The 21,257-nt window shown below is 41.9% G+C and overlaps 1 protein-coding gene and 1 long non-coding RNA gene across 4 annotated transcripts in view; one reads left to right on the forward strand and one right to left on the reverse strand.

Annotated features, from left to right (window-relative positions):
• IL7R (interleukin 7 receptor) overlaps window positions 1-7,223 on the reverse strand; it is a 29,527-nt gene extending 22,304 nt beyond the window's left edge. The window contains exons 1-2 of one of the 2 annotated variants that reach the window (XM_031676703.2): window positions 7,151-7,223; window positions 351-489 (exon numbers count right to left, since the gene is read on the reverse strand). Coding sequence is in view for 1 of the 2 variants with exons in the window: in XM_006199663.4 (XP_006199725.1) it covers window positions 351-489; window positions 4,563-4,644 (221 nt within the window). In the remaining variant the exon portion in view is untranslated. Of the gene's footprint in view, window positions 1-350; window positions 490-4,562; window positions 4,713-7,150 lie in introns of those variants that run through there. The other variant, XM_006199663.4, reaches the window with a different exon arrangement.
• An 8,622-nt stretch (window positions 7,224-15,845) lies between these two features.
• LOC140689859 (uncharacterized) lies at window positions 15,846-17,430 on the forward strand. 2 transcript variants are annotated; one of them, XR_012065009.1, is made up of 3 exons: window positions 15,846-16,031; window positions 17,092-17,146; window positions 17,353-17,430. It is a non-coding gene; the product is annotated as an uncharacterized lncRNA (long non-coding RNA). The 2 variants fall into 2 exon arrangements; XR_012065014.1 differs by having other exon boundaries at window positions 15,846-16,021.
• The last annotated feature ends 3,827 nt before the right edge of the window (window positions 17,431-21,257 follow it).

Raw genomic sequence — 21,257 nt, forward strand, 5'->3', positions numbered from 1 at the left:
GCAGTATGAAGACCCTGGATTATCTCACGTAGGGCAAAGAGACTTTGGGGGAGGAACGTCCTAGAAAACCAGAATTTAAATTCTGCCATGAAGCCAGGAGGGATGTGGGGTCTCCAACATCTATACCATCATTTGGCTGGAGCAGAAGGACCTGAAAGATGAGCCTGTGAGAGTTTCTTTGCTCGAGTATTTTGGTGAAGGACAAGAAGTTCCAGGAAGTTTTTGGAACTCATGTGATTTTAATACTTGATAATTAGCCCCCACACTCCCTCTTCTGCAGCTGTTGCCACGCAGCCTATGAAAGAAAGACAGAGGATTGCTAAGCACCCATTGAAGGCACCATTCCTCACCATATCTCAAATTCCAGATTGGTGCTGTTGACGTCCGGGTCATCGAATGCACAGGTCAGCAAGTGCTGGGATCCGTTCACTTCCAGCTGACTGTAGCATGAGAATGAGTAGTCATCCAGTTCTGCGTCGTCGAAGTCTCCTAGGAAGGAACAAACCCATGGCTGTTAATGAAGCCAATAAGTGCATCCTTTTCAAATCCAAAGTGACATTGGTGAAATGGCAGCTTTTTGTGACCGACAGGAAGGAGTGACTATTGTGTATCAAAAGACGGAAAGCCCTAGGGCAAAGACAAGAAATAGGGCTTCAAAAAAAACCAAAAAACAAACAAAAAAACAACCCCAAACAAACAAAATAACAAAATCGAAACAAAATCTAATGAGCCCAGATTTTTTTCTAATAGAAAAAAGTCATTCCAGTTAACAAATAACCTGGAAAGATGTCTAAATATTTCTGCCTTTGGGTTAGTGCATTAGAGATCTAGAATGAAACACTAAAGACATGCTTTCTTTTATATAAATGGGAATTTCCTCTGTTCGTTTGTACATTTCAAATAAGAGATACTTTATTATTCATATGCTACCTAATCTAGCCTTTGGCTTTTTTACTAATCTTCATTTATCTCTTTCCAAGATTTTTTTTTTTATGAACGAAGGAAGATGAATGCTGTCTTGCAGTCAGAAATTCACTTCTTTAAGCGGTAGCTTTCCCTTGTCTACATAGGCATCCCAACTAAAAGAACAATTGATTATCTCCACTGTGTGGATATTTATATAAGGCAACTTGCCTTACCCTACTAACTGAGGCAAACATGATTAGCACAAATTAGACCTGACAGGACTCAGATCTGGCGGACTTTCCCATGAATTTTACAGAACTGTTTCCGGGCTTCCAGAGCCTCCTTCCACAGACGCTGTATTTCACAGATATTAGCAAAGTCTGGAAGTATGAAAGGAACCAGAATTTTTTGCAACCACTTTTGGAAAGTACAATCTGTCAGAGATAGTATTTGATCTCTTAAGCTGGGTTGCGGGCCCTAAGATTAAACAGGCATTGTCTCTATATATTTCACAATATTTAACAGAGAAAAATCTGTCAGCAAACATACTCCAACTAGAATCTGAGAAAATCCAGAGTAACAAAAGCCATTTTCAGAGTGGTTGAGTGTGAGCCTGTGTGTGCTTCCAGATCCGCTGGTACTAGGAATTTCTTTGGCCCATCGATACCAGAAAACAGATGCTTCTAGGGCCTTTAATAGGATACAGGATACACTAACAATCAGACCCCAGTTGAGTGTCCCGAAGGCCATGGGATTACAAATAGTACCCTCTTTACTTGAGCAGCCCAGGAGTTCTGAGGGAAAGTTAGTAAAGCTGGTCGTGAGTGGTCCAACCAGTTGAGAGAAAGGTCTGTTCAGCCGAAGTGACAAATCTCGAAAAGCCACATCTAGATAAAGAGCTGTGGGTGCTGCTCTTTCTGACTAGATCTTAAATCCGTCGGGCTCACAGTTCTGCCACCAGCAGACTCCTTATGTAATTTCAGGAAGGTAGGGCTCCCCTTTTAATGGCAGTTTTAAATAATGAGGGGCAGCCCACACTAGGGCTCCCATTTCAACACGTGTTCATTCCTAATCCTAATCTTACGGAGTTAGATCTTGTCCCCTAATTGCTGGCCCCTTTTCCAGTGGAATGTTTTGGTGGTTTTAGCCTGCCCTTACATGGCAGTCCTCATGCTGCCTTTTGTTTGCTTTTTTGGGGGGTAGTTATAATTAGATTTATTCATTCATTTATTATTATTTTTTAATGGAGGTACTGGGGATTGAACCCAGGATCTCATTCATGCCAAGCACCGACTCTAGCACTGAGCTATATGCCCTCCTCCCCAAAGCTGTCTTAATGTTTTCTCTTCTTTGGACCTTCCACCAACCCCATACAACAGAACCCACATTACTATTTGGATTCAGACATCTGTGCATCAACTTTGTCTCCAAAATTCTTAAACACACAACATGAGGCAGAGAGAGCAGAGCCCAGCAGATGCTGGGCAGCAACAGGACAAAGCCCTCTTGCTACTCTTGGCCATCTAGTCGGGCCGAGTGAACTTGCTGTGGGTTCTCACACATTACATACAGCCCTGGCCCTACAATTAAAATGGCTATGCTTTGAGAAAGAGCTCACTGGCTCTCTGGCAAGTGTTACCGAGCCAAGTTGCTTTGTAAACAAGAAAAAGTTCCCCACAACTTGCAAAATAGCATGGCGTTTTGTAAAGATGTTATACTTGGTCTAAGCTGAAAAATCCTTAGTTAAGAGTAATACACACAGTGGTGAAGACCCCTGGTATCCGAGGTGGACCAGCTGTGGGTTTAAATCCTGGCCCTTCTACTCTGGAGCTGTGGTCCTCCGTCAGGTGATTCAGCCTCTCTACGCTTGTGCTCTGCTCTTTAAATTCATGTTGTTGTAAGAAGTCACTGAATAAATGTATACCAACACTTAGGACACAGTAAGCACTCAGTAAGGATTAGCTATAACTGTTATCACCTTTTTTTTTTTGAGAAATAAGTAATGAAAAGGTAAAATAAGAATTCTAATTCCGAGAATATACATGAAAGCTTTGGGGCTCCTTTGAAAAAGAGTTCTATGTCAAAGGTGTTACTATTACTATGGCTTCGAAATTACATAGCACTTTAAACTAGTGAATTATCCTATTTTTTTAAACACTCAAAAATTAGATTTTTTGAAATATGTGTTATTATAGACAAAGTGGTGTGGTTTAGAAGTCTTATTGAAAGGAATTAGTAGATTCAAAGTATAAATGGTTTGGATTTTTTAAAAAATTATCCCTTTCTTCTCTTGATAACACTTGAAGGTTATCAGAGAACTAACTTATTCAACAAATAGCTTTTGATTAGTTTGAATTCCTGACACCCCAAACTGGGAAGTATTTTGATGTAATTGTGTGGATGGGTGGTTACAGATCTCCTAAACAAACAAACAAACAAACAAACCTTGAAATTTAAAACTTTGAAGTGAAAACTCACCTTTCAATTAGAATTCTTAATTTCTTTTAAAAATAATATGACGACCAGGAAATAGAAGGGTTATATTATACTCCAAAGAATAAGATTCATATGTTCCCTGCCAAACACCTGTCTGTACAAACACAAGACATTTACCATGAAATAATCATCATCCCCCACAAAATGATTCATACATGGTCACACTGTGAGAAATGCCAACCCTCCGACAATTTCCTTAGTGAAAATATTCTAGGGATTTCCATCCTCAGTAATTAGATGACTTAAGATATCTGAGCTGAGTCATTAGGCTGTGTCTGATACCTTCAATAGGCAAATACTTTTTCAGTCTTAAAGGGAAAGCGTCCAGTTTTCAGGAACAAATTGGTGATCCAAGTTTCCAGGTGGCTCCTCTGCCACAGCTCCACCTTTGTGTACGGTCTGGCTGTAGTTACACTGTATTTACAAAGTAGAAGGCATCTGCTTCTAGGGACTAGGTATTTAAGGAGCCCAAAGAGAATTATTATGTGGTGGTAAATTTGTTAATATGGAGACAGTTAAAAATATTGCAGTGAGACAACTCACTCAGGTCTTTCCCTATTCACTTATTCACTAAGATTATCACATGACTCTATTTGAAGAAGTTTTCAGATATTTATTAAATGTCTACTATGTTCTAGACACTTGTTGAGGTGCCGAGGATTTAACACCTGGAAGTGCAGACAAAGCTGTTGTTTCTGGATATTATCTTGAAAGTTATGCTTTTGGAACCTCCTCAAAAGCTAAACAAAAACAAAACTAGCTGGATTCCTTGACAAGGTAAAAATTACCCTGGAGATTCTCTGACAAGCCCAACCGTTGTATCTATATGGGTGCTCTCTTTGTAAGAGCAAAGGCATCAACCAACATTTAACATCCCCATTTGACACGCTGTAACTGAACGTACTTCAATTAAAAAAAAAATCCAAATTTGTAGAGGCAGGTGCATCCCTTGAAAATGCTAAGCCTTTCTAACATCCTCCGTGTTGCCCCCAGGCCTCCTGTCCTGGTGGTTAGAGTGCACGAACTGACTGAATCCGTGCTGAAGTCCTCAGCCTTCTCCCCAACCCAGTGCCCCGCTCAGGTCTGTGTGTTATCTGAGCAACCTGAGACAGATGCTAGAGATCATCTGAAATCCTAAAGAAAAGTTAGAAATGACTCACCATTCTCTGCATAGCCACTTTCTCCAGAAACGACTTGAAGTAAATAGAAAACCAGACCAAGAGCTGTACCTAGAATTGTCATTCTGAGAGAGAGAGAGAGAGAGAGAGAGAGAGGGGGGAGAGAGCTGGCGAGTGAGCCTGTGCGTAGGAATGAATGAGAGAGAGCGGGAGCGACTTAAATCTATGGTTTTAGGGCTTATTTAACCACAGGGGGGAAGTATTGAGGGAAGTGTAAACAGCAGAAAAGAAGACGACTGTCAGAAACAGGAAGCGTGAGTAAAAGTCTCGCTGCTGTAAGCAGAAGTGGAGGAAATGAAGGAATGGAGCCTTTGAAATGATGATACCTCTTTGGTAATTCTGGCAGCCCCGAAGTTTACCGTGCTAATTTCAGGCTAAGGCAGTGGACTCAAATCTAGGCTCAAACTATCTCAGGCCCGCTTTCAAAGAATCTTGAGACAAAAACCTGAACTCACAAAGCTTATCATTTGCTTATCTGGGGTGTGTTTTGCTTTAAGGAAAGATTGTGTACTTAATGAAAGAATTTATTGCAGGTGGACTTTAAACTGTTCACCTCCCATGTCTGAACATACATGCTAGAGAGTTCCACTAGGAGAGTGATTTTTCTGTCTTGTTCTCTGTGTATCCCGGGAAGTTACTTATGCCTTACCCATCATGGTGGGCATTCAAGAATTATTTGTTTAATTTGGGAGTTGGCAAACTGCGGCCTAGGGGCCGTATTTGGCCCTCCCTCTGTTTTTGTAAATAAAGTTTCATTGAAACACAGCTGCTTTTGTGTTACAACAGCACAGCTGAGTAGCTGAGATGGAAATTATAGGCCACAAAAAGTGTAAAATCTTCACTGTCTGGCAGTTTGCTGGAAAAAGTCTGTCAAACTTTTGTTTAATGGATTAAAAAAGTCTCTGTGCATTAAAATAGGATTATATTTGTGAAAATCTGATTGCCGTCCAGCTTTGCAGGAACATACGATACATAAAAACCACAGCTGTACCTACATGACCTGGGCCGAAGCCTGAGACAATGACAGAAGTATTTCAGACTCTCCCTAGCCTGCCCATCAAAGTTGTCCCCAACGTGGCCTCACAGTTATGGTAGTGATTTTTTTAAGCCTGAATGACTTTGTAATTGTTCGATTTTCCCCTTTAAGTCATCATTGGTGTTCAAAGGCACAGGTTGAGAGCAGTCCTGTCATTAACAGACGGACAAAGCTCTGCAGGGTTGTACTTCTAAGTGTTCCCACCAACAACCTAACCTAGATGCAGGCTGTGAACCACCCCTCTCTTGATTCACCATGGCTCTTTTAGAAAAAGCCACAGGACTGATTATAAGGTGATGACTACAGAGATGCTGAGAGGACAGCGAGTTATGAATGTTTGATTCACTGTCTACCTGGACCTATAAAAATGGCTCTATTAGCCGAGATAACAACGACCCCTGAAGTGCAAAACAGTCTTTGAAAGCTACACGAGTTAGCTCGTCTCATCATTAACAGTTACTGTGACAATCTCATAAGACAAGAAAAGCGGAGGTGGGGCATTTATATGGGTCTCTGGAAGCCCCTCTTCCGTGTTGCCGCAACTCGGGTGGCAGAGATGGGGTGCTTTGTTCATAATGTCACCCCCAGGACCACAAGCTAAAGGAACATTTCAGAGCAAGAACCAAAATGAACGGGAAATAATCCACCTCTTCCAATCCACCTAATTGGCTTAGGCCTTCTTTTGGCATTTTCGAACATCTTCCAAACCAAATAAAGAGTGACAATTTTGTGCATCAGACAACAATTTGTATTCTCATTTTCTGATTTTGTTTTGAGTGCTCAGTTAGGAAATCATAAGCCCGGATTCACAAAAATTGTTATGTTTTGTGTGTTGAGCTGAATACCCTTTCGAGAAAGCTATAATTACAGATTTCCACGAACTAAATAAGTGTTCAAAGAGAACTCACAAATTACAACTATCCACCAATACAGACCTGGTGAACTGCTCACGGATTGTCACCCCATGGGTGAGTAACTGGGTCATGTCTCTTTAAATTCTCTTGTTTATCATTTAAGTGGACTATCATTTTGATTGTATCTCTTTCCTTTAGTTGTGAAGATGTAAAAGAACAAAGCCAAGACACAATATTTTTGTACAGCATGTGCTAGTTTGCTCAGGGGATTTCCACGGGTGTACTTACTCTCTTTGGGTGGGGCAGGAGATGCTGAAGGACCTCAGAGAGAAACCTAGATCAAGTGTGGGGAGCTCAAAGAAATGAGAAACCTCCCCATTCCTTCTAGAGATTCTGGGGAAACAGTGGTACCTTCTCTACTTTCTTTACCAAGATCTTGCTCATTCTTTGTTAACTTAGAAAAGTTGAGGAAGAACTTCCTTGCTCTACCTACCCCCCAGATGGAGACATTGACTATATTGCCTTGTCATTATTGTCTTGGGGAGAAGTGAAGAGAGAAGAATAGCCTTTGCAGAAGATGCTCAGGGCACCTGAGTCTCCAACTGCAGAGGCAAGATCTGAGCATTGATTGGACTGTGAGCAAAGCAGTCCTGTGATGGGGCAGCATGGTTGGAACTTACATCTCCTCCTCGTCTCTCCTCACTGCTCTCCATCGCTGCAGCCTCTCTCTTCCTTCTTTCATACGTTGTCTTCCTTTAGTTTCACGAGTTTCTGTGATGTGATGAATCATAGCATCATCATATTATATTTGTGCCTCATATACAAGCAAAACAGAGTAACCTTGTAAGACTCCCAGGATCAGTTGATCATGTCTTTCCTTTCTTCCTTTATTTATTTATTTATTTTGGATCATTCAGACCCTTTGTTTAACTAACAAAGAACACAAAGAAATTTTTCTTTTTTTTTTCATAACATAATAAGTTACGTGCCCTTTGTGTATAACTGGTTAGAGTCCTAAAGTGCTCAGAGAACTGACCTTTTAGCAAGATTTGAGATTCTGGAATGTTAGAGTCGGAAGAGTGTGTGTCCTTTTTGATTGTTGTTTTTTCACTTGGCAAAAGTTCCCCCGGCCCCCAGAAGTCCCATGTTTTCTCCTTCTCTCAGTCAATCAGGACAAAGATTTTCCTGGGCAAATTCAGGCTGAGCATCTTAACTTATTACTAATCTGTACTATCTGGTCTCTTCTTTTCGAAGGAGAAATTTTATCTCCATCCTTGACAGAAATTATAGAGTTAGTGAGACAGATGCCAAGGCATTACCTCTTTCAGCATCCTTGGGAAACTGTTTTGAGAGTAAAAGGATTTCTCTCAGTCAGTTTTTAGTTGATGCTTATAAAATAGCCCCTAAGCATTTAATAATTCATCTTAAATAAGGAATATTTAAAATTTGCTCACCTTGAGACTGAATATTAGAGGACAATAAAGTGAAACAATAACACTATGTAATAATAAGCAGTGTATGTTGCTATAGGAATGTACTGAGAAAACCTGATGTTGGAAAAATACTCAACACGTTCCAAAATACATTCTATGAAATCTGTATTAAATGCCCAACCCTCCCACTGTCACTTACCTTCTTTTGTTAATGGTTAGATTTTATCCATAAGGTAGAAAGTAATCATTGGCCTCTGCCTTCCGCGGGAAAAGAGAAATCCAGGCCAGCACAGCGGAGTGACTGGGGACCCCCCCCAGGGCTAGAAGAAAAGAGAAATAATAAAAAACACCCAAGGGTGTCATATAGGGGAAGATGGCTGTGGGGAAATCTAACTTTGCTCTAGTCCTAAGTCAATTGTCTTTAGCATTTTATCAGTGTGTGCTGAGTCAGTCCCCCGGCTTCTCAGGGGGAGTCCCAGCATTGTGAAGTTTCATTTCCAGGAGAACAATATTTTCCTTCTTGTGGCTCTTCTTTCATTTCCCTTTCCTCCTTACCCCACATCTTCAGCCCCATGCCTTGCTGTCACTTGTGTTCTTTCTGGGCAGAGTTCGACATGTCATAGCTGTTTTGTCTTTATAAGATTTTAGTCTCTGTCGTTGGAGTCAACTCAACAAAAATGGAATCTTCGTGTGCCAACTCTTCCCTCTTTGCTGAAGACATTTCTGCCCGAAAGAGAGTATTATGATGTCAGGACGTGCCCAAATGTCGATAAAAACGTCAAGAGTGTTGATCCTTGGGGAAAGTGGCATGCCTTATCTTTAGACCCTGGAGTTTCTGTGGGCAGCTGGTATAGGATGTGAGTTTGTCTACAGCTCAAGGTCTCTCTCTTAGGCCCTTCCTGGTAGGCAGTCCATGGCTGGCTCCTGCTCTAGTGTCAGGCACAGCACCCCACTGTGTTTTTGAGAACAATCTGGATTAAGTGACATCCTGGGCTGTGGCCCATGGCCTTGCACACATTTCTTTGCCTTGCGGGGAGCTCATACCTTCCCACAGTACACTTTCTGAAGGACTGCAGTGCTGATGGCCACAGCTGCATTCAAACCCGGACAACTGGAAAAATTAGCAAGATCCCTCAATTCTCCATCGCCTGCTTCTCCTGCTCTCTTGGATTCCAGCACCTCCAAAAACAGCACTGGTCTCCTATAATGACCCAAGTGGAATATGCAAAGTCAACATGGAAGGCAACCCCGAGTGATACTGTTCATAGAATTGCTACAGAGAGGCAGCACGTGATCCTAAAAAGGAGCAAGTGCTCTGTCTCTTCCCAGACTACAGGACCCTGGGTCAAGCTTTTAAGATACAATTCTTACTTCCAGAAACTTTCCCAGAAAGTACTGCCTTTTTCTGCCTACCCATGTGTAAGCCTTAATGCTCTTACTTGTCAGTCTCAGGAGACTGTGGAATTGAATATAGGACGTTTTCATTGTTTTTTGTAGGTATTATTTGGGCTATGCTGCTAAAATAAGGAGGCCCAGAAATATAGTGGATCTAAGAAAGATGGAAACTTACTACTTTCTCTTATTGTTGATTCATGGCGGGTAGGGAGCTCCACGAGTTCATTAGTTAGGAACCCAGGCTACTCTTTCATTTCTGAGGACGGTGCTTGTGTCTATGTATTTGAGGTTAGCTTATCAGCATCATGATCCCACTCCAGCTCTTGGGAAGTAGATAAAAGAAAGTGAAGATAAACCAGTTGCCTTTTTAAAGGATATGATCTTCAAGTTGTGTATATCACTTCTCTTCTCCTACAGGCCATAAAGTAGTCACCATGGCTTCTTTAGCTGCAAGGGAGAAAGGGAAATGTAGTCTGAAAAGGGGTAACTTTGTCCCCAGCCAAAACTGGAGGTTCTATTTGTAAAAGAAAAAAAGAGGAGAATGAATGTCGAAGAGAACAACTAGTCTCTGCCAGAGCTTTACACTCAGTAGTTTTGCAAAAGTGTGCATGATGGGGAACAGAGGCAGTGGTAGCTACCTCCACCAGTGGGAGGGGAAAGTAGGCTTTTGATCTTGGGATTCAGCGTTGTGAAATGATGTATCAGGTGAGTGGACCTAGATCTGAGAAGGGTGGAGCTTGCACTTGGGGGATTTTAATATTTATACTAGGGCCATTTTCTCTGATCTCTGATCTCTGATCTCTGATCCCAAGAGTCTTTAAAGAGAATCAAAACTCTAAAGCCAGGGTTCCAAATCTGCACACTCCCTGAATCTCTTGAAACTTTAAGCAATATATAGAGGTAAAAGGTCTTTCTCCCTTTTATTCAACTCTCCAAAGGGTCAATGACTCAGAATTTTAATTCCCCATACACTGACTCAGAGGGGGACACCATGCTGAAGTGGTTGACCTGTCATCATGGGGACCTTGGACTATGAGAGACCAGGCAGCTGTGTCTGAGACCCTTGATTTGAGTTACTGTGTTTTGAGATGCTGCAGTTCTCTAACCTCACTCTTGGTAGGTGAGGGGAGACAGGTCCAAGTGTGCAAGTCAAACGTGGAGCACTTGTGCTGGTCTCTACTTTCCCTACTCAGGAGCCGATCGGGAAGCCTGTCCATTCTTATTCCATCCTCTGTGACTGGATGGAGGTTGGTCTTACTCCTGGGGGATGGGGTGGGACTTCTCATCATTTTTTTCTTTCTCAGCACCGCCTGTGCCTTTTCCAAAGCAACTTTTCTTCTCTTTACAGGTGGCATAGACTGTTCCCTAACTCTGTCATGTGATTTTTTTAGTTAAACTTTCTTCTACTGCTGGAAGCAGAAAAGAGGGGATTTCTTTCTGCTGAATGTAGAATAGTGAAGGTGCAGAGGCAGGGAACTTTAGACTTTGTACCAGTGCACATCTTGTACTTGTTTTTTCACTTGAAGCACTCTTAGTTTTTCCAGTTTATTATGGAAATCTGAATTTTACCTACACTGATCATTTTACCATGTCTCACTCAAAGGAAAAATCCTATTTTGAGTAATATTTCAGGTCATTCTGGGCAGTGTTTTGTGCCCAAGTTTTCAGCGCATCCTTCATAAAGGCCTTAGGGGCCACAAAGGATGGAAGAGGGAAGAGGAGGAGGCGGAGCCAGTGTGCTGTGGGTCAGCGTGCTGTGGCTTTGGACATATCAATCAGTGCCCTTCCCTACCCCTGCCTGTGGGTTTTACTTCCCATTGTTGCTCTTCTCATCTGCTGCTCCTCATGTAAGAGTCAGGCACTCTGAACTCTTGACTCAGGGAAGAAAGATGTCAGTTGAAAACCCTGAAGAAATGAATCTCTTCCAGGCTTTTGAATTTGAAAAGTCTGAACCTTGGCGGTAGTTAAAGAAAAGCGTGGTATAAATAGTGTCACAGAAAAAAGAATTGCCAACTCCTCTGCCTCCTAAAATACCTCCTCATCCATCCTTCAGGCTAGAAAAGAATTCGTGTTGGAGGAGAAGAGAATGGAGAGAAGGATGGGGAGTGGGGAATGGCAGGTTCCCAGGCCACAGGGAGCAACAGAGGGGATCGGGTGGGAAGTGGTGGAGCCCACAGCTGCAAGCCATCTGCCAGTACTTAGGGTCTCCTTGAGAGGTGAGCCCGAGCCCCACCTCTCCACCCTGGGGCACCTGGCACGTCTCTGTAACTCAGTGCTCCACCACATGTCCTTCCCATGGGCCAGTGAGGATTCCACTTCAACACAGCCATCATCGATTTCCCCTCCAACTGCCCAACAGGGACAATGTCTGAGATGGTCTGGCTTTCCCCTCAACAAAGTTTCAGGTCACTGCTAAGTCCCCAGAAGAAAAGTATAGCCTTGGACATTAAGACGGGGTTGGAAATAAGGCAAAGAAAATCCCCCTATCTTATCCTCACCCTGGACCTGTGCTCGAGAGGCTGAAGGAAACGAGGTGAGAGTACTCTGAATCAGAATGGTCTCCTCCTGCACAAAATCTGTTTTATAGAGTGTAGTTTTCTGTGTAGGGTTTTGTTTAGAAAATAAATGAGTTCCATTGCTTAAAATTAAAAAATCTCTGAATTCTAGTGAAGAGGGCATGGACTCAGAGTCGCACCTGAGGTCTAATTCTGTCCCTGCCAGTGTCTCTTACCTGTACTTTCCTAATCTGCAAAATGAGGGGAACAGTGTTTAATTCTGTGGGTTGCTCTGTGGTTGAAGTATGTGGTTCAGTGCCTGTCACACGGGTATTTAGTGCATGTTTTCTCCACCCTCTGCTTTCATCAAGAGTGTATCAAACGTGGCAAATGATATTATAAAATGTTAAACCATGTGTCTCCCCTCCCACTAACTGTTACCCCCACGACCTTCCTCCAGCAGGTCTCCATTGCCCCAAGTGAAAATTGTGATACTTGGAAACAGAAACTTTACATTTCTGGTTTTCTATTTCAAGACAGAAAAGATTTGGAACAATTGTCAAGTAAGACACGTTCTCCCTTCTGTTCCTCATCCTTAGTCAATCCAATTTTCTCTCTCTCAACTAAATAAAGAGGTTTTAATTGGGGAAATGGAGAAGTGGGGAGAGGTTTGCAAAAGAGAAAGTGTGATGAGCACTTATGGGGAAGAGCCCAGGATCTTGACACCTCCCTGCTCTGGGATATAAATCCAAGGAGAAAGAGAAGGAGAAGGTCCTTAGATAGGCTGGGGGGCTGCAAGAGTAGTGGGGGGCCTATGCTTCACTTCTCACTTGCATATTGGCATGTTGCCAACCCACAGGTTCCTCTAAACCACCAGGACACTGGAGAACAGAGTAGAGGGTGACCCTGCAGAAAGGCGAGAGTGGTCCCAGAGCCTCTCTGTGCCCCAAAGCCCCAGACATAAGATTGACTTTTTCCTCAGCATTTCTGACAGTTACGTGGACATGACACTGATGCTCTGGGGTGAGGGACTATTGTCAACAGATTTCAAATGCATGGGGATGTTGGGGGACAGGGGATACCTCGGATGCCTCAGCAGATGTCACTGTGGAGAGGTAATGTGTATGATGTCTAGATAAAACAGCACATTCCAGAAGATGCCAGAGAGGGAAAAAACATTTTTAAAGGGCCATGCTACTTGCCTGATGACATGACATCATAAAATCATCACTTATGTCAAACCTCAGACAAAACTAAATGTCAACCAAGGGAGAAGAGCAGGGAAAGGAGAAAATTCCAAATGAATTCACGTAGCTGCATTGTAGAATTTCAAAATTAGAAGTGAAGGACAGTCTGCTTAGGAGATTGTTTATTTAGATCCCTACTCACTAGAGAGAAGTAAAGTAAACCCAAGTTTTATTGCTTTCCCAAAGAATTGGTTTCAGAAAATGGGGCAGTTTTATAGAAGAAACCTTTCTAACTGCTGCAGGTAGATGAGTTGAGTTAGCATGTTACTTAAAATTAGTTTGGTTCTGTGACAGCTTCTGGAAAACGAGATTCTTGATGAGCTCAGCTGAGCTCTGAATGCCCAGCCCCTTTTACTGCAACTTGTCTTTTTTCCTGTCCATATAGACACTGCACTATTTTTTCTAGCCGCAGAGAATGCTTTGATGTGCAAGAGAGGTGATCCTTTATTTCTGTAACTCGGTTTAGTTTCTACCTTGAATCCCTGCTCTACTAATGGCGAAAAACTTGACCTTGCCAGCTCAGAATAAAAGTCATGTGTTTAAATGAGAGTTGGGTCCCGTGCTTAACTACGGTCTGAGTTTCAGGAGATGGATCTGTCTAAAGAAAAGAAAGTAAAGCTTGTGGAAGTCACCAGATTCTTTTAAAGCAAGAGAAGACCTGCAGTTTCCCCCAAACTCCTGAGATGTCTGCGACCTCAAAGATGTAAAAACAACTGCCTGTTTGTCTTGCAGTGGGTGATAGGAGGTCGGACACAAGGTCAAGGGCTCAGCCTCCCCAGTTGCTCCTGACTCCCTGACTCTAGAATTTTCTTTTCCAGTGGTTCTCAGCTCCAGCTGAACAACGTGCTAGCCTGTGGTACCTGTAAGATTTAGGCTGCCCAGTCTTAGACTAGACCTGCTGCCTCCTCGTCTGCTAGGATGGGGCTGGGGGGTCCACTGGAAATTCTGGATGCAGGAATGATGGAGAACCACTGCCTTTCTCTCTCCCTGCCAGCTCCCTCCTTCATGCTGAGCTGTGGTTGCAGCTTTTACCTCTGACCCCAAATACTCACACTGCTGGTCCCTCCCGACCCTCAACACATGCTGCTAATCCCTTTCTCTCAGTCAAGTGGAATTGGACTTCCTCAAAGGGATCTTAAATGGGAAATGTGTTTTAAAAGGAGTTTAGATAACCACTATATAAAAAACTAGATTAAAAAACAAATTTCTTCTATATAGCAAAGGGGACAATATTCAATATCTTATAATAACCTTTAATGAAAAGAATATGAAAACAAACATATGTATGTATATGCATGACTGGGACATTACACTGTACACCAGAAATCGACACATTGTAACTAACTATACTTCAATTTAAAAAAAAGGAGTTTAGGGAGCATCGTTTTCTTTTCCTTATTTAGATTTCCTAATGAAGTCTAATGAACAGTTGACTCACAGCCACTCAATTCAAATTGCTTTCCCTTGCCTCATCAGTCCTGACTGGCAAACATCACCCTAAAACCCCCATAGTCCTTACAGGTCATTCCTATGGGCTTTCATGTCCTCTGGTAATGGTCAAATCTCTCCACACTCCACCCCACTCCCCAAATAAACTCCTTCTGAAGAAGAATTAGAGCAGCTATACCCTCTCAATGTTCCTGAGTACCTGAGCCCCTGGGCCAGCGATGCGGGGCTGGCCCACCACCATCCTGGCTGCTGAGCTGTCCTGTTCTTTCCTCCGTCCTGTGTCACCTGCATCATCGCTCTCGTGTGCAACATTGTCACAGGTGCGTGACAAGGAGAGAAGGCCCTCTCTGAATCAGGACTTCCAACCAAATTAGCCTGCTTGGTCCTTTCTCTACTGACAGTCATGGAAACTCCTTCACAGCTTGGTTGGAGAACATCGGAGTGTTGCTCATTAAGGATAATCATCTGTAAGTCTCAAACTCTTTGATCCATGCCTGGCAGGCATTTTCTCCACCCCCTTCCATCACCTCCCTTCACCTTTGCCCTCATTCCAGGCCAGTCTGGTGGCAGCCTTTGGATCTTTTAATGAAAAGTCTTGTTGCTGGAGACTCACGGTAGACCAGCAGTCCCAAAATTCTCCTCACCATTTCTCTAGGAAGATTCTTAACATTTGCAAAATAAAAAAGAACGTCATTCTTTCGTATATGTATATACAGTCTTTGGGAAGGCTATGTGTTAAAAAATACATTCTCTCTCCTTTCATTTGTCTTGGCACTCTTGTCTGAAACCAATTAACCATTAATAGAAGGTTATTTTTTTATGCTCTCAATTCCGTTCCATTTTATGTATCTATCCTTAAGCCAGTCCTGCACTACATTTTTTACCATAGCTTTGTGATAAATTTTGAAATCAAGAAGTGTGAGTCCTCCAGTTTTGTTCTTTTTTCCCATTGTTTTGGCTATTTTAGGTGCAAATGAATTTTAGGGTCAGCTTGCCAATTTCTACAAATGAAGAGGTTGGGATCTGATAAGATGACACTGAAGATCTATTTGGAGAGTATTGACATCTTAATAATATTGTCTTCCAAACATGAATATAAAGCATTTTTCCATTTTAAAGTTTTCATTAATTTTTTTCCACGATGTCTTATAGCTTCCTGTGTAAAAGTCTTACACTCTTTATCATAGGTATATATGTTTTTAAGAAAATCATTGAGAGGAGAGGAGAGAAGAGGGGAGAGTGATATCTGGGTGAGAATATCCCATAAAGTCCCATTCTGACATCTGATTGGAGAAAGTATTACTAACAAAAGAGTCACATTCTAGAATTCTGGTACGATTAGCTAGAATCACAGCACAAATACAGGAAGAGCTGAATCATAGTTCAGATGATGTGATTGGAAGAATTATATGTTGTTCATAAGACTCCAATGAGACTGACTGAAAATCTCGCATTTCACATTAAGTGATAAGCTCACAGATGTGCACAGGGGGCAAGGATCTCTCTTCTTTGGAACTGCATTTCATTTCACGGTAGCTACAAGTGTGTAGAAAGCATATTGGACTAATAGGACACTGAGATGTCCTCTTCGGGTTTGAGAAATTGGATGATCAGTGTGGCTGAAGGCCACACAGTGGCTGGCTCTCCAAGGGCTTGGTCAGATGCAAGATGATCACATGTGGCTGAAAACCAGGTGTTCGTATTAGTGGACAGCTGACTTACTCTGTTTTACTTAAGAAAAGAAAAGGCCATTGTGTGTATGTCAGGGAAATATGGGCATGGCTGTGGAGACCCTGAGTAGCCAGAGAAGAGAAGAGGGTGAAGGATGAAGGAGAGAGAGAGAGACCATGAGCTAATGTGACAACTTCCACACAGCACAGACCTTTGGATAAATTGAGAGTCTTAGGCCATGTGATGGTGTGTTGTACCACATAATAGCTTTATGTCAAATTCCTAAGACATCTGTAGTAAAATTTGTATTGGTTGTCAGTGCCTTTACTCTGTGTGTATGTGTGTGTGTGTGTGTGTGTGTGTGTTTATGATGAGTGCTTTTAGACTCGCTGTTTGGCAGGAACAAGTTTAGGAAAGGTAGCTGATGGCTTTCACAGAGCTCCAGGCCTCTGTAGGGGGCCTCAGGGGACAGGAGGAGGGGGTGGCAACAGCACAACCTGCTTCCTCTATAATTAGTATGTGTCCCTTGTTAATTTTTTGACATATTACAACTCCTTTTAGAATTTGATTCTGAAGAGAAAATTCCACTCTTAAGAGCTTTTGACTGAAAAACATACAGCTAGATAATCTCCAAAGTCATCTCTGTGGTGTTACAGAATAAATGTGAAAACATTAAAGAAAGAAATTGGAAGATACATCTGAGCTTTTGAATTTTGTAGCAGTTTTGTTATTAGCAATAGTAAGGGAGAAACAGATGGGGGCAGCGAAAACTCAAGAGCGACAATTTAAAGTCTTAAAGAGGCAAAGCTTCCTTCTGCAACTTATTTATCCTGTCCCTTCATTCTTGGGCTCTCTTCTTTGTCTACTGGAACCTTTGGTGTTGCCTTTGTCTTCCCATCTGCCCTCCTTTGCATCCTCTCTTGTTATTCAGTACGAAGCTCAGGAGGCACAGAAGTATCCGTAATCTGTTAAACTGATCCAAAAAGGTAAACCTCCACTGTCCTCTCTTCTTTTGACTGCGGTGGGGTTTTTTTCTTTGTTTTTTTTTTTGGGGGGGTAGGTAATTAGGTTTATCTATTTTTAGGGGATGCCCTGGGGATTGAACCCAGGTCCTTGTGCATGCTAAGCATGCACTCTACCACTTGAACTATACCTTCCCCCTGACTGTGGTATTTAATACATTCTGTCCTAGGCTGTCTACAAAGAGAGAACAGACGGTGATAACAACCTGGTATACTCGATGCTTCTCATAAATGACTCTTCAGATTAACCACTGGTCTCTGACTCCTCTGTGAACACAATGACTGATCCTTAACGCGCACTGACCATCCTAGGTGCACTGCTCTGACCAGTGGAGCTGTTTATTTACTGGAGATAAATTGTATTTGTCACCTTGCTTGTGCCAGATGTAGTTGTGGTCATAATTACCTAGGTTAGTTACACACTGTTAAACTATTAATATACAAATTGTTATTTCTATGAAGATGCTTTTAAATTATTTGAAAAAAAAGTTGATTCATTTGTTGCATTGAAATATTGCCATCAGGTTAGGTGGGGAACAATTGTTAATGATTACAAGGAAAAGGCACCAACATCTAAATACATTATTTACTCAGTTTCACAGGTATGATTAATTTATTAGTTCGTTTAAAAGAAATAGAAACTGGAAATTGTTGGATGAGGACATGGGAAATGACACCAAACTCCAATAAGAGGACCAATATTTAAAAAAAAAAAAAAGCCCTTAATCTTGTAGCAAGATATTGGTAAATAAATACACATTAATTTGTTTTAAGTTAAAAAATGTTTAGGTTATGATTTTTCAATGATTCCACTCTTTATTTATTATTTTCAGCCAACAGACCAATTCCCACTCTTGTGGGGTTAGAAGAGCTTCTGCAGTAAGTTTTCAGTGTTTTCTTACTTCATGTAAGCATTTATTGTTATATTTATGCCTTACTACAACTCTTTTAAATGATAGTACTGCTCCCATGTTGCAGGTGTAGAAGGGTTAAAAAAGCCCACTCGAAATTATACAACTAGAATATCTATAGCAAGAAGTCAATAAATGAATACATTGGGGGGGGGAAACTCTTTTCTAGACAAAATTCTGAGGTTGTGATATTCATTCATTCACTCATTTTATAAAAGATTTTTCACTGAGCAATAGTTAAAGACCAGATCTCCAGGATATGCAAAGATAAAAAAAAAAACACATCTATTCTCAACATGGAAGGATAAGGCAATTCAAGCAGATAACCCAAATGCAACATGGAAAAGGCTGGGTGCCATGGGAGAGCTACAGATCTCATCAGAGAGAAGTTACAGGGTGGCGGAGAGAACTTGGATGTGCAGGCCACTTCGCCAAGTCTCAGTATTCTGATTACAAAAATGCATGTCATAACGCCTTTGCAAAGACATGAGCCTGAAACGTTTATCAGGAACCTGACGTATGGTAGCTGTGGTTACTGCTGGGCCAACAGACCTGCTTTCTTCTCTGCCTTCTGGACTAAAGGGTGGTTCTGCTCCTGGGCTCCCTTTTCATCCCACGCAAACTTGGGTTCTTCTACTTAATTCCCAGAGTCAGGCGATTCAAAAACAAAGCAGGCAAGTTAATCTTAGGAGGTCAGTCACACAATGCACAGAGCCTTCCCCTTTAGCCTCCTGTCCTGGTGCTACGTGGATGTGAAATCCACCAGGACCCCGTGGGGCCCTCCCGGGTACAAAAGCCATTCCGGGTCCCTTGTTTCTTGTTTGCAGGAAAAAGGCTTCCTCTTACTAGACCTTCCCTGAGTTCCAAAGGGCAGATTCAAACAGTTTCCAATTAGGGACGTGAGGGAGAGCAGAAACAAAGGAAAAGCAGTCAAGAAACAATAGCACAGTGATAGAGCAGAGTTCTAGTTCCTCTTCAAGGAATACACATAACAATAGGTCTTTGAGTTCGACAGGAACTAAAGCCCCCATCCAGCTGGAGACTGAAAACCTTCAGGGAATTTGGGTTTTTTGAGATCAAGCTACCTATTCTCCTTGCCTGGCCCTGTGGTAAACCTTCCTCTGCTCCAAGCTCCTACGTTTTGGTTTGTCTGGCCTCACTGTGCATCAGGCACATGAACTTGCGTTTGACAACAGATACAGCCCTTGAACATAATGGGCCCCACAAAGCTGGAGGAGATGCATAGCTGGGGAAGAAGGAACAAAGCTGCTCACTCTCTGGAATGATTTAAAAAGTCATCTTATTGACAGAAGGAGGGTGTGAAGTAAGCAGTCTTCACTAGAGTCTGCACTGCTTTCAACCATTTATGGTAGATAAATATACCCTACATTTATCATTTCTTCTTATTTCATGTGAATTTTTATTTGCCGCTCTCTTGGCAAAAAAAAAAAAAAAAGTTTTTTTATTGTCAGATTGTCAGTTTTCCTGAACTTCAGTATAGTGTCCCCTCCTCCCTTGTGTTCCCATCAATTTTGATTCACTGTTACAAAGAACGTTTTCTCCTTTTTGGTCATCAAGGTGATCATCACTGTGTTTCACGTTCACAAATAAACTGAGAAACTGGATCCAGAAGTATATTTAACTGTGTTTAAAGTTAAAGCTATTTGGAAATTTTTAATTTCATCACTTGGGAAATTTAATCCAAAAACTTAGTCAAGAGAATAAAAAAGAATGTTGGAAGTATGTAGGTATTTAATGCTAACCATCAACTTAGATAAAGACTTCATCAACTTGAATAGTCTCATTTCTTCAAAAGTTTAGTCATAAGGTATCACTTTCAGTCTTTCTCTGATTAACACTGAGAAAAGAAACCAGTGCCATTACCCCTTTCCCTCAACTTTCTAGGTAGATGTTTTGCAATTACAAGAAATGTTTGTTTACAAAGCAGTTAAGGGATTGACTATGATGCAAAGTAAGAATTAATTATAAATACCAGCAGACAATTAAGAGTTGCTAAAACCATCATTGAAATCCTGGAAATCATGGGTACTTTCATCAAAAGAAAAGTCTGGAAGTTCTGAATAGTAAGTGGAAAGAACCCCGGGCAGAGAGAAAAGTACGACTCATAGTAGGAAAGCTACCAGCGAAAAAGCAATTCCCTGAAGGGCTGCATTGCAGTGAGGGAAGGACAATCTTAGCAGGCTTGAAATTAGCTGTAGCCCCTAAAATAGCCCCTGAAATAGCCGGGTGAGAACGTGCATACGCACAAGGCTTGCTATCCTACATCATCATCGTCGTCGTCCCCTCACCCCCACCACTGCTCAGACATGCGGAGCACTTGTTATATCTCACTTAATAACTAGAGCCTTTCTGGTGGGAATCTGAGACTTTGAGATGCTAAATAACCTCCCATGGTCACACCACTATTTTTAGGAGAATGCAGACCTTAACGATTCCAAACTAATCTGCCCCAAAGAACACAACTTAGAGATGATGTACTTGGAATGTCAGTTTGGACCTAGAAAGACTCTATCAAAACTGTCTCCATAAGAGAACACTGAATTCCATCTCAGAGAAACAGACTCCACAAGCTACTTTGACTTCAATGCTAGATAGTCCTCCTGTACTGAACAGGCACACACTCTAGTGTCCCTCTGTTGCGTTCCCATTGCCTCCCAGTGCTCATGGTAATGGAGTAAAGACCTGTTTATTAGTCCATGTCCTTCATTAAATGGGGGGAAAAAAAAAGCTTCATGTCTTGTGCATTTCCATATCACCATCATAGTACCTGGTACACAGTTGGTACTCAATCAGTATTGAGAAAATAAATGCATGGGTGAACATTTGTAGTATTGGTTGTGACGCAGGAGTCACAGAATCATAACCACAGGGAACTTCACTAGAGGTCTCCTGGTTCAATGCCTCGTGAAAGCTCGCTGAATAAAGACAGCTTGAAAGTTGAGCTAATTCTTTCATGCAGTAGTGTAGGCTCATTTTCTTTTGTTGAGATCAGTAAACGTCAAGAACTGCTACTCACTGGTTTTCAGAGGAGCCTTCACATATGTGGAGAACATAACTAAGTTATATGCAGACCCTTTATGTTTTTATAGCTGCACCTGCCCTTGGGTGTCTGAATGGTTTTCCAATGTCTCTCCAGATTCTTG

Source organism: Vicugna pacos, chromosome 3 (genome assembly GCF_048564905.1).
Source record: "Vicugna pacos chromosome 3, VicPac4, whole genome shotgun sequence".
Classification (NCBI taxonomy): Eukaryota; Metazoa; Chordata; class Mammalia; order Artiodactyla; family Camelidae; genus Vicugna; species Vicugna pacos.